General features: G+C 47.8%; 1 protein-coding gene across 2 annotated transcripts in view; it reads right to left on the minus strand.

Annotated features, from left to right (window-relative positions):
* The window catches only part of LOC8043682 (synaptosomal-associated protein 25), a 272225-nt gene that overhangs the window by 45511 nt on the left and 214398 nt on the right, over positions 1-12316 (minus strand). For both annotated transcript variants that reach the window (XM_040217394.2, XM_040217395.3), the window contains exons 5-6: positions 10828-10945; positions 8647-8658 (exon numbers count right to left, since the gene is read on the minus strand). In XM_040217394.2, the coding sequence (XP_040073328.1) occupies positions 8647-8658; positions 10828-10945 (130 nt within the window). The remainder of the gene's footprint in view (positions 1-8646; positions 8659-10827; positions 10946-12316) is intronic.

Here is a 12316-nt window from a genome sequence, read left to right on the forward strand (position 1 = left end):
TGGTTTCTTTTTATCCGACTTGTATATATATATATATATATATATATATTATTTGTTCTCTAGAAAGGTGAGGGTAATGGATGACAATTTCTTTAAGTATAATGGAAGAAAACCCCTCAGTCGAGGAGAATCCATTCAACTAGAAGGGCAATTTGTAAACTTCAGATTTTCTCCTCCAGTGAATTGATGATCGCCAGTTTATCGTCAATGTACATAACGCGACGGTACCAGGTTATAAAAAAACGTTTCCGAGTATGAAAAAAGAGAAAGATCAGTTAAAGATATAATGTTGCTAAAAAAAATAACTGACATAAAAAAAACGATTTAACAAGAATCGTGCCTTTACGTAAGGCATGTGAGTGTGTGTTTGTGGGAAGAGAAAGAGCGATAGAGAGAAACAAAGGGTGAAAAAGAAAAAAAGGAGAGAGAGAAAGAAGGAGAAAAATCAATTTTAGTTCTGTGGAAAAAAAATAATTCCGGATTGGGCCGGCTTTTTAGTTTAGGCGTGCGGAAGGCCCGCATAGCACAAGGAAGCTAATGTGCCGGTGTAGACAGCGCATTCCCTGTCAGAGGCATGCTCTGATGTTGCAAGTTTACACGATCTCGGTTCTTCAGGCGGAAACTAAAGTAACTGTAGCGTTCCACGCACAACTCTTCTCGGCTTTCGGGGGGTTTTACTTGCAACGCATGTCAAAGATGAAACAGGCCGCGTTAAATCATTCTGCCCTCATATTCATCGCGCACTCGCTACGGTAGTCAGCCGGTATTACGCAATAGCGCCATAAACCTACAATACGCCACCTTGTCCTTGCGTCTAGAAACTCTAATGTAACCATATTATCTACGCTACTTCGGTGTAGCTAAACGCAGACCTGTATTGCCACGTACTATCGCGCCGTATGCTGCTGAACGCACGAGCCGCCATCTTTAGTAAAACACCCTCTCACCTGAATACACCGCTAGCCACACAAAGCGGGGAAAAACGGAAGCCGTGGCCTATCATAATCATGCTTCTCGGTCCACGATTCGTTCGTCGGCATTGTTACAAGCCGATGCCGCAATGTGATTGGCTGCGAAAGGATATTGAAATTACATGGATTCGCCACGTCAGGCGTTTCTTAAAGCTGTCATTGACTGGGGGGAGGGGGATTACTGGGCATTTACTGACCGCCATATTTTTCGCAGCGCATGCTCCGTAGGAGCTCACACTTACAGGCTGCTAACACTGCCGATCCCGATGGTGTAGAGTGAACGCTGCGAAAGCACTGCGGGGAAGCTCACCGCAAAGCTCGTGCTAAGCGGCCGCGGCTCAGCTATGGCCCTTAGTGAACGTCCACGATAAGAAGTTCGCTTCAAACGCTAACCCATGTTCACGAGAGGACATTCAAAACGTATCTCATTCTTAAACGTGGGCACCCAATTGCACCACCGCTCGGACAATCTTAACGAAGCAGTGGCCAGTTTACCCAAAACTGTTACGACCGTACAAGCCCCTACAAAACCAGTAAAAGTCGTATGTTTGCCCCATGGAGACACAATAAAACCGAGAATACCCTAACCCGCCAATCGCAGACACTCGAACGCATTGCGCAACGGCGTCTCCGGAAAAGGCTAACCCTTCGGTTCAAACGCCACTTATCTGGGCACGAGAGGCGACATTCGGACGAAATAATCCAATCAACCAGCCGGGCGTCCCTAAGACGCTTTCGTAATGGCGCCGCTTCTTTTGTCCCCTTCGCCAGATCGGTGGCAACGAGCTTAGGCTGCCATGTCCCGCAATGACGCAACGGCACACGAGCCCCCCTCCTCTCGTGGGAGTCCCTCATAAACGATGTAACGCGAAACCCCCGTTACGTGGACACACGGCGCGAGACAGCTGTATTTTGAATAGCTCATTGTGCAGACTAGATCTGGCACTGTCACCTTCTTTCCCGAAATTACAGAGTTACGTCAGCTCTACACTGAGCGTTGCGTTTTAGTAGCCCATAGCGTTTGAGCATAGCGCACCTACACTCCAGGACACTGCTAACGCGAACAAGCGATCGCCGTTTCTTTTTTTTTTTTCTGTTAGAGCGGAGCTGTTAAGGGCTAGTTTCCTAAGGATCGTGTTCCCCGCAAAGGAATGAAGACACCGAACTCTGGACACCTACCGCCATCTATGAGCGACGGCGGCAAGCCACGTATCTGGTTGCCGCCGTCGCTCATAGATGGCGGCAGCCTTTCCACTCTGGCTTGCCGACTTGCGGCCGGCCATTACTTTCCATTGTACAGCTCCGCTGGTCTTTCTAATTCACGAGACTGAAAAGGCTCAAAGTTTTTTATTCTTTTTAGTTTTGAAAGATTTTTATCAAAACTACTATACATCAATGGGCAGTTTACAAACAAGCACGCTTTCGCCCCGCCAACCCCCCCCCCCCCCCCCCCCCCCCACAGACACACACACACACAGAAAAAAAAAACATGTTCGCGTAAGATGAAACGTCTGCGCAAGCGCAGTGCGACAGCAGCGCCACCTCAGTGCGGTGACGTCAGGGTTGAGTGGGTGTCTATAGACGTTTGCAAGTACGGACTCTGGGCGCCGCCATCTTGCTGATAACGTGGGTAGATCGCCCGATAGTCAAGCATTGTCGAGGCCGTGGGTACGCCTCGCGATGCTTTATCTAACCGGCGAACTATAGCCACACCAGAAGCAAGATGGCGGCGCCCAGGGGCCGTACTTGCAAACGTCTCCAGTGGCCGAAAGTGCTCAGGCGGGGCCGCTAACCGAAGTAGTAAATTTTAATGCCCGTAAACACCATAAAAAAAAAAAAAAAAAAACCAAAGCGCCGAAATTGTGTTCGCGCAAACAGTGTTGTGCAGTGCACTTGCGTTCGATAAACAACAACATCTAACGTTCCTATAAAAAAAAAAAAAATTATGCGATTCCGCTTTTTTGCAGAACGCGAGACAAGAAATGACGGCGAACGACAAAAGGATGACACCAACGAGTCTGCGGGAAAGCGAACTCACAGACCACCTTGTTTAGAGTATGGACCTTTTGTAGATCGATTTTCGCCGTCCCGCAACGCTCTCCGCAACGAAGATTTCGCTATCTGCGCATGTGCGCCGCTCTCATTGTCTGGAGAGTTCCAAATGTTGCCGCGGGTTACGCAGAGTGTTGCCGGGAGGTGGAAACGATCTACGATAACTCTTCAATGTCAAAAATGCGCTCCTCGAGGATCGCAAGGGGTTGTTTCCATTTGGTTCTCTTAAAAGTTACGCGCGTACGTAGAGCTATTTTAACCTGAGATTAGTGCCTGAATTTCCTCCGCTGTATAAGGGTCACAAGTAAAACGTGCAACTAGAATAAACACGCTCTACCAAAATATACGATCAGCCCATTCAGGTCTCCTGTGCTCTGTGATTATCTCGACGTCTTTCTTAGTTGCAATTATAACTACAATTAAGAAGAAAAAAACGGCACGAAAACACACATAAAGCGTTTATTAGGGAAAAAAAAAGGGGGGTGGGGGAAGCAGAGAGCGGCAACAGTGCGTAAACTTACGCTATATAATGCAAAAAAAATTGAGAAATCACGGAACTTTTTCTAATGCTACAATATATAAAAGAACCGTATAACAAGAATGCAAGAAGCGACAATAAAAAAAGGCAAAAAAGGAAGAAATGTTGCAACTAGAAAAAAAAATCTATAGGACCAATTTCTTGCTAAGGACAGCCTGACATAGCAAAATCCCCATAGAAACGACCGACAATGAGGTACAGTAATGAAACCTGCCAATCAAAGTTTCGCCTAACCGCCCTGCCATTTCTGCTTAGTGCAAAGTTCGCTTCGGGGAGGCGTGCTTATACGGGTCGTTCGTTTCGCCCCGACGCTTTATTCTTGGTCCAGATTAGAAATACCTAGAAACACACAATGGCACGGGGGTAACGTGCCAACCACAGCAACGACACTAAAACTCGTACCGCTGTCTCGCTGAAACTCCCGGCCTTCCTCGGCCGACAGCTGCCAACGTAGTACAAGACGAAGATCTCATTTCCACCAGGCCACATTGCCGCGGGTGAAACAGGACAGACGAGCGTAGAACCGAAAATAAAAGGTTATTCGGCGAACTTGTGCGAGAAACAAAAGAAAGAGCAAGCGTCGAGAAAGCAGCAGCGAGCGCCGAGGTGTCGGCGTGACGGCTGGACTAGCACAAGAGAGTCCGAGCGAGTCCGAGACAGACTGGGCAAGGTCATGCCGGGTTCTTCATCTATTACACACGTTATCTCGAACATTCGGTCCTGGAATGTTCGAGCGTCGAACATTTCGGGGGTACGAGTAAACACGAATCTTCTCTAAAGGCCTGACCGCACTAGCGTGAACGGCGCCGCCGTCCGGCGTCCCAACGCGAGGAGTCCACATTGACCTCCCTTTTGCAGGCGTCACGTGACAGCACTGGATCCCGCGATCGCGCCTCCCGTCGGATTTCCCGCTCTTTCGTCGTCTTCTATTCGTTACGTTCTTCCGTTCCGCACTCGCTGCCTACATGGTAGGAGTCCATGATGACATGGTGATCAGCGTGAATGCGATTATCCTAGCCTGCTCGTTGATCTTGCGACGTCGCCGCGCTCTGAAGGGAACGAGGCGCAGGCATTGGGTCCGGCCGAGTTGGTTCTACCGAAACACCGAAGGACAGGACAGTGCTTTGCTGCCCCGGCGGCGCGCCAGAGATCAAGGCTACTTTCGAAAGTGTCACCAAATCAACACGACATCCGTCACAACACAGACGACATGCAACAAGTGCCACGGAGAAACTCACTTGTAATTCCGAATTCCTCTCCTATAATTTCCCAGTCGTTGCGTCTTGTCATATAAAAAGGGAAACAGTCGCACAGTTTCGAGGAACCGCTCCGTTGGGGAAGGCATCGGGGGGAAATAGGGAGAGCAGACGACACGAAACACGTCCTTCGGAACGTGAAAGACGCGCGGGGGACCGGCTTGAGCGTTGCCATGGCATCGCGACGTCACTATCTACGCCACCTCCCATTGGATCCTCTCTTCTGCGGCGAGGAGCGGCGAGCTCCGAACCGCGCAAGGACCGGTTGGCTCTGCGGCGCGGTACGTCGCGCCGCTGAACCCGAAAACTGGTTTTGGTCGGCAGCCGGCCGCGCCCACCGTCGGGCCCCAGGCCTCCGCGACGCCAATGTGGTCGTGCCTTAAGTGTGGAGTAGCGTTCCCTCGCGGAAATACAGACGCATCCTGAACCTTCTTCTGGAGCAGGCTGTTGTGTAAGAATAAATGCGTCGAAACCAAAACAAGCAACAACAAAAAAGAAAACAAGTCCGCATATTTATTACACATGTACACTTTACTAAAAAAAAGGCTAACTGAATATCGTTACTCGCTACTCGCTCTAAAAGTAACAAGGTACATTACCCGTTACTAATATTCAAAAGGAACGCGTCACGACAACTCAAATGTAACGATTTACTTTCTCTAGTTACTCCGGAAGTGTCGTTTTCCTGAACCACCATAGCTGCCTTCCAGTATTGCGTGTGGTTAATAATGCCTATACATCGTTTCAGCTTCGCTCCGAGCGCGGCCGATGTTATGAGCCGAAGGGCCAATCAAACAGCGAAAGAAGCGCAACGTCATGGCGCGCTCTCTGCAGTTGATAGGACCAGCCTCGCCGTCTCTCTGTGCGTGCTCCTCCGCCGGCTAGTCCTCTCAAGAGCAGAGAGCACGCCATGACGCTGCGCTTTTTGCGCTCTTCGATTGGCCCTTTGGCGTACAACATTGGCCGGGCTCGGACCGAAGTTGAGACGAAGTATGGTCTCTTCTTTCTTAGCTTTGAGTTTATGTATAATTATTTATTGCCAGTGAGAGCGTCAGAGACGCAAAGCGCGGCTTATTGTGTACACGCATCTCGGTTTGTGATTCGCTCTTTGGCTATTCTTATCGGCCAACGTCGCGATCTGATTGGCCGCGGAGCGTTAATTAGATTCTAGGGACACGCCCCTCACTGCATTTAATAAGCTGGTAGCGGCTACAGTATAGATTGTGTAGAGGTGGAAAAACATTACTGACCAGTAGAGCTCGTTAACATCAGTTCAGGTGCAGTCAGTCCGAGATGCCGACAACAGCTGTTAGTTCTTCAGAACCTTGCACACCGGCGCGTGCCTCCGCGATTCATTTTTGCTTTACACCGCTCACTATCATTGTATACGTGTTTCCGCCTGCCTTTTTGCGCGTGTGATTTTGGGAGTGTCTTTGCTATTTGTATCTAACTTTTATTTGTTCAACGAAATAAAAAAGAAAGTCTAAAGACATGTAAAATGTAAATTCATGTTGCAAAGAAGAAAAAAAAGAAAACTTGTAAATGTTCTGTGGGTTGAAAGCATCAAAAAAAAAAAAAAAACATTTCCGGCGAACGGCAAGGCAAGAGGCCACAAAGCTAGCGAAGTCGAGACGACACCCTCTGCCCAGGGGACTAAGATTTTTTGTTTTGTGCGTTTTATTTCGACACTTACCTGATCCCCGACACTGCGTACACCTGTGGGAAATCTAGTGTAGCGAAATCCCGATGAATGCATATGCAGACCCGCGCACCGAAACGACACTCCCGGGATGTAATCGGGGAAGGCAAACCAAACATTATCCGGAAGCGCAGCATAAAACACACAACACACTGACTTTGCTAAAAAAAAAAAACAATGACGGAGAAGCGCACACTGGAAGGTGATCAGTGATGCACTAATCGACGCACCGACCGCAAATTACCTCAGTGAGAGAATATGTTTCCCAAATGTTCGTTGAGTGCGTTCCGTCTAGATTTTTTTGTCCGATTTTTATATTCGCTGTTGAACAGCACCCGAGCGGGGAAAATCGGGAAGTTAAAAGCATTGTTAATAAAATACAAACTTCGTGTTTATTTTTTACTATTTACGAATTCAGTTAGAACTTTAAACTTACAAAAAAAAAAAAAAAAAAGATAATTTAATATTTTTAGGTTTTGCGAATGGCTATCGCTAAAATATCAGGCTCCGATGAAGTTTCTTAACCTGGAAAGCTTAATCCACAAAGGGCAAATTTACAAATCAAGGATTGTTATTAGATTCTAGGTTCCCTTTCCTCGTGAAACTATATCGGTCTCTTGCTAGAGCTTAAAGAATACACACCTAGGCACTGGAATTAAACAAAAGTAACGAGGCAGACGGTGAAAGAAAGCTCGGGGAGGCTGGAACAGCGCTAAAGAAAATTCGCCAATCCTTAAAAAAAAACACTAAACGCAAAGAAAAGTATATATTTTTTCGTTTTTACCTGGTTAGTACAGGCATGTCTCAAAATGTATGTTCGTCCAAAAAAAAAAAAACAACTTTTTTTTCGCCCAATATTAACGATCCAATACGAATTTTCCGATTTGGAGGCGAAACCGAAATTGTACCCCTGTGTGATGATGATGATAGCGTTTGTACCCGACTCTAGTCGACACCTCCTAGACAACAAAGCCGTAGTGCTGACAGAGATGTCGTCACCAGCGAAGGCCAACGCTGGGCACAGATTGGACACGGCGATTGTGTCAACGTTCGGCTCCAACCCGATTAGCAGCCGAGTGCTGACGCAGTACTCGTTGCCAATCTGTGCCCAGCGTTGGCCTTCGCTGGTGACGCAAAAATGTTAGCACTGGGGGCTTGTCTTCTAGGCGGTGCTACTCTACACGAACTCAGATATGTTACGTCACGGAGCGGTGGTGGTGCGTCGGACGCACTTTCGGTCCTTGGCAGTGGGTAAGTCAGCAGAATTCACACCATGCGGGACGTGCAATCCCGTGTTGTTTTGGAAAGAACTGGACAAAAACCTGATGTCTCGTCAAAACGCCGCGACGGGGGCTGTGCCAAAAGAGTCGGGAAGGGTTTGAAGGTCAGTTTTCATGTGTTTTCTGCCTGTGGGAAATCTACTGTATCCAAATCCCGATGAATGCATATGAAGACCCGTGCACGGAAACGATACCCTCGGGATGTAGTCGGGGAAGCCAAATCAAACATCGTCCGGGAGTGCGTTAGTAAAACTCTCAGCAAACTAACTTCGCCGAAAAAAAACAAAAAAAAACGACGGCGAAGGGCGCGCTGGAAGGTGATCAGTGATGCACTAATCGACGCACCGACCACCTGTCCTGTCCTCGCCAGGTAGAAAAAAATTGTTTCCTAGGTTTTGTGTTTTTTTTTAAGGGTCACGAAGATTTTTGTTTTACAAAAATAAAGCTACGAAGAAACCAACGTTGCCCTACAACTCAGCGTGCATCCGAAAATTCGGCCACTGATGCAAGTCTTTCAGATGAGGTACATTCAAAAACCAGACATTGAGCAGGGGCAATCCCTAGTTTTTCCCCATTTCCCCTGCCTTCCCCAGGTAAACTAGACAGGAAAAAAAAAAAAACAGGGAAAAAGTAATCCCTGCTACATGACAAATCAGTTATACTCCTACAATCCACGGCGCTTCCATACTTCATCGAAAAATAAAATTCACGTAAACATAAAAAAAAAAAAACAATAAGTTGAAGACGGAAGCGATAACTTTGTTCGACACTAAAATAAACACGAAGAACTTAAGAAACAAACGAACAAACCAAGGGATGCCCGAAACCAAAGAAAACTTGGGACACGTACGCTTCGTAGGGGCTGCAACGAAATAAAAAAAAGAGGGAAAGGGATACGGGGGAGAAAAAAAGGAAAAGGGGATTGGAACAGAAGGGAAGAAAGAGGGAAGAAGGAACCAAACTGTCAGACACACCATCAAATACAGTTAAAAACAAAACGAAAAAAAAAATCAGAACCAAACTTGGCGTTAAGTAAAAGCTATACACATCAACCAAAAGCGATACCTGCCAACTTTCGTAACGGAGGTGTGCAAGCGAGACCTGGCAGGTAATAGTGAGGCTCGATCGCTTCTACAGGAGCCGGCGCGAAAGATGAGCTCGGATTTCCCATTAAAGGCTGTCACGTTTTCTTTCTCTACTTTTCCAGAACCTCTCGTCTCGTTTAATACGAGTGTAGGGCAAAGCGCTTGACGTCCATACAAGAATTTTACATTACCGTTGAGAGCGTACCCACGTTAATTTGAAAGCCCGATCGGCGCCCTGATATTCAAGACCGGCAAAAATGTAAAATCTACAATTTCCTATCACGTTTTTTTCTGTCGTTACGTTCCGGCATGTAACTAATACCCCCGCGAAGACAAGGGCTCAGCGTTACGTATCGTTAGTGGTTATATGCGAGTCTTAAAGTGGAAAACATGTTAAATCTAGACGACTAAATGAAAACAATACCCCCAAAAAGCCGACTTGACACGAAAGATAATCGCATTTAATTAATTCCTGAAATTGCTTTTTTACCTTATGTCAAGTCGGTATCCTTATTTTAATCTAGACGACGTGCACCCGTTAAAATGGCAGACGTTTGTGCGTCATCCGTTCGCCATGAGACGCCTCCAATGCGTCATGCAGACGCGAACTCGACGCCGCCACGGTGATCCACACTGTATGTTCCACCTTAAAGGACACATGCAAAGGAAAAAAACATTTTTTTAGACAGCTTAGATGGAATAAAGATGTCATAAAACGATTTTACAACGAAGAAAAAAAATTTAGAGCTATATTTACGGCGCTATACGAATTTGTAGTTGGCGCTCGCGGGAGCCGCCGCTGGTCACGTGGTAGGCCCGCGCGCCGCCGCGCTGCGTCGCCGCCGCACGCTGAGCGTTCTGCGAACGCCGCTTCAACGCGTTTCTCCACGCCGCCGTCGCCGCCGCCGCACAAGTTCGTCTGCTTCGGGGCGCCGCCGCCGTCGTCTGGCCGGCGCACAGGTCTATCACGTCTGCTTGCGCTTTTTCAGGAGTTTCCTTTGGGCTCTAAAAGTTACTTATTCATCTTAGTTTTTTGTTATACTTCAAACAAAGATGAATAAGTTACTTTTAGAGGCCATAGGAAGCTTCCGAAAGAACGCAAGCACCACGTGATAAATAAAGACCAGTCACGTGATACATACAGACCACTTTTCCGCGGTGCCCGCGGGCGTCAACTACAAATTCGTTTTGCGCCGTAAATATAGCTCTAAAAACTTTTTTTCTTCGTTGTAAAATCGTTTTATGGCGTCCTTTTTCCATCTAAGCCGTTTAAAAAAAATGTTTTTTTCCTTTGCATGTGTCCTTTAAGATGACCCACAACGCGTACTACGAGCCCACCAGAATACAGTGACGACTATGATGGCCCGAACACAGTTTATGACTGCGGAACATGGTGTTTTGGCCATAGCCTCCTCTACACTCACAAAGCCTGGCAGTTCGACGACGGAGCCGTAGAGTGCACGGTCGCAGATTTGGAGCGCGAGGATCTGGTAGCCCAGAGCATCAAAGAGCCATTTCTCGGGGAACCTGGACGTCAGCGCACAGCTTTTGCAGCGGCGGGGACCCGAAACACACTCGTTCGCTCAAGAGAAGTGTGTGTCGGCGCCTCGCCGCAGCGGGGCGCCAGTCACGTGGCTCTCCTCTCATCCGCTGTCTGCCGCTCCACCTTTTCCATTTGAGCGGCCGCTTCTCGAGGCGATCTGCCAGGCTATGTCAGTATAGAGGAGGCTATGGTTTGGCACGTCTTCAACACGTCTTCGCAAATTTTAATTTCACGGCTTCTTTCTCGACGTATTTTACTGCTATTTTGAAAGAGGCTCCGAAATACATATCTCTAAATGCACCAGTCAGTAAAGTTTACGCCGCCCCTGTCGCCGATCTTCCCTGGAAAGGTTTCACTGTCCGTCGCCATCCGAGACAAAACAGAGTGCAAGGGGCTGACTCACTTCTGGCAGGGGCAGACGCAGATGCCGCAGCATTTCTCCATGCCGGTGAGATTCTTCTCGGCTTCCTTCATGTCCGCGTTGATCTTGTCCATGTCTTCCTCGATTCGGTCCAGTTGTTCTGCGTTCACGCGAAAACAGAAGCGCACACAGGCACGAAAGACACCAATCAGACGTACCGCCGGTCGCACTCACACGCAGACGACGCTAATCGACTCAATCAGGGAGACAGCGTGTCGATTCCACCCTTACACGCGAACGAAGCACAATCCACACTCCAGGTCGGTCGACTGATGCGCCTTACGGAACCGACAGAGCGGATTAGCTTATGGGTGGTGAAGTGGACGAACGAATAGACACCGCCGTCGAATGTCGTCGACTTGGAGGAAAATCATCCGTCGATTTCGATTTCCATAAAGGCGCATTCACTTTCTTCAAAAGCCGATTGCAATCCCGAAATCCTCAGTCACCCCGAGGGGCCCGCACCGCAACGTCGAAGGCGGTAGACGTTAACTTCGACTAACTTCCATCCTCTAATTTCCGCTTTTTATGTCACGGCTGAGCTTTCACAAAACCTTTGCTTGCGGTGGCAGTGTGCGTAGTCTGAAAGGTTTGGGGTGATATTAAGTGGAAAGAAATGAACTACCGTAATTGGAATTAACCTAGAATCATTTTGGAGTGTCCATGGCACCCTCACGTCACAGGTTCGGAACTCCATATATTTAACCAGACTTTATTAAGAAAGCAACGCGGCTCCCTCGGTAGCGTTACGCAGGTCTCACAAATATCCACCAATAGCGTACGTACTTATCGTGGAAACTACAGGCAAAAAGACTGGATAGGTGGCGCAAGGTACCGTCCGAATCAAATTGTTTCATAAAATTTGGAAGCCAGATATTTCACAAGTGTACCGAGAAAAAAGAAACGTGAGCGAGAAACAGATTCTTTGTCAGATCCTGGCTTTTCCTGATATTTCTGTACATCATCTACAAGTATACATCAAGCCACTGCAAAGATTCACACGTCTGCAAAGCACAAAAAAAAAAAAAAAAAAAGCGCGCTTCGGACGCCATGCAAAAGGTCGTGCTATTGCGGGTTCAAAAACGCAGTGTGGCGCTAAAGCGCGCGGCAAAGACGCGCATGCAAAAGCAGAGCTCGGAGCTAACGCAACAGGCAGTCTTCGGCAACATGGCGACCAACACTTAGTTCACACCAGGTGGTCCAGACCTAAGGCGTGCGACATCACAAAGCGACCAAGATAGTTTGGCCAACATAATCGAAGAGACGGTGCCGTTTCCAGTTTGAACGCTCGTTTGTTTGATGCACGCGTCTACGTAAAGCACTCAAGCACAGGCTTCAATGATCTCGGCAGAGAAACATATGTTTCGTCCTCTATTATCATCTTACTCCATGTCGCCCTTTGCGCGTTTGAAGACACTCAGCCTGAGGGCGATTGTTAGAGCGCCGAGCAAAAGTAATTTCCGGACTCCAA

The sequence above is a fragment of the Ixodes scapularis genome, unplaced genomic scaffold, assembly GCF_016920785.2.
Source record: "Ixodes scapularis isolate PalLabHiFi unplaced genomic scaffold, ASM1692078v2 PGA_scaffold10__122_contigs__length_95168666, whole genome shotgun sequence".
Lineage (NCBI taxonomy): Eukaryota > Metazoa > Arthropoda > Arachnida > Ixodida > Ixodidae > Ixodes > Ixodes scapularis.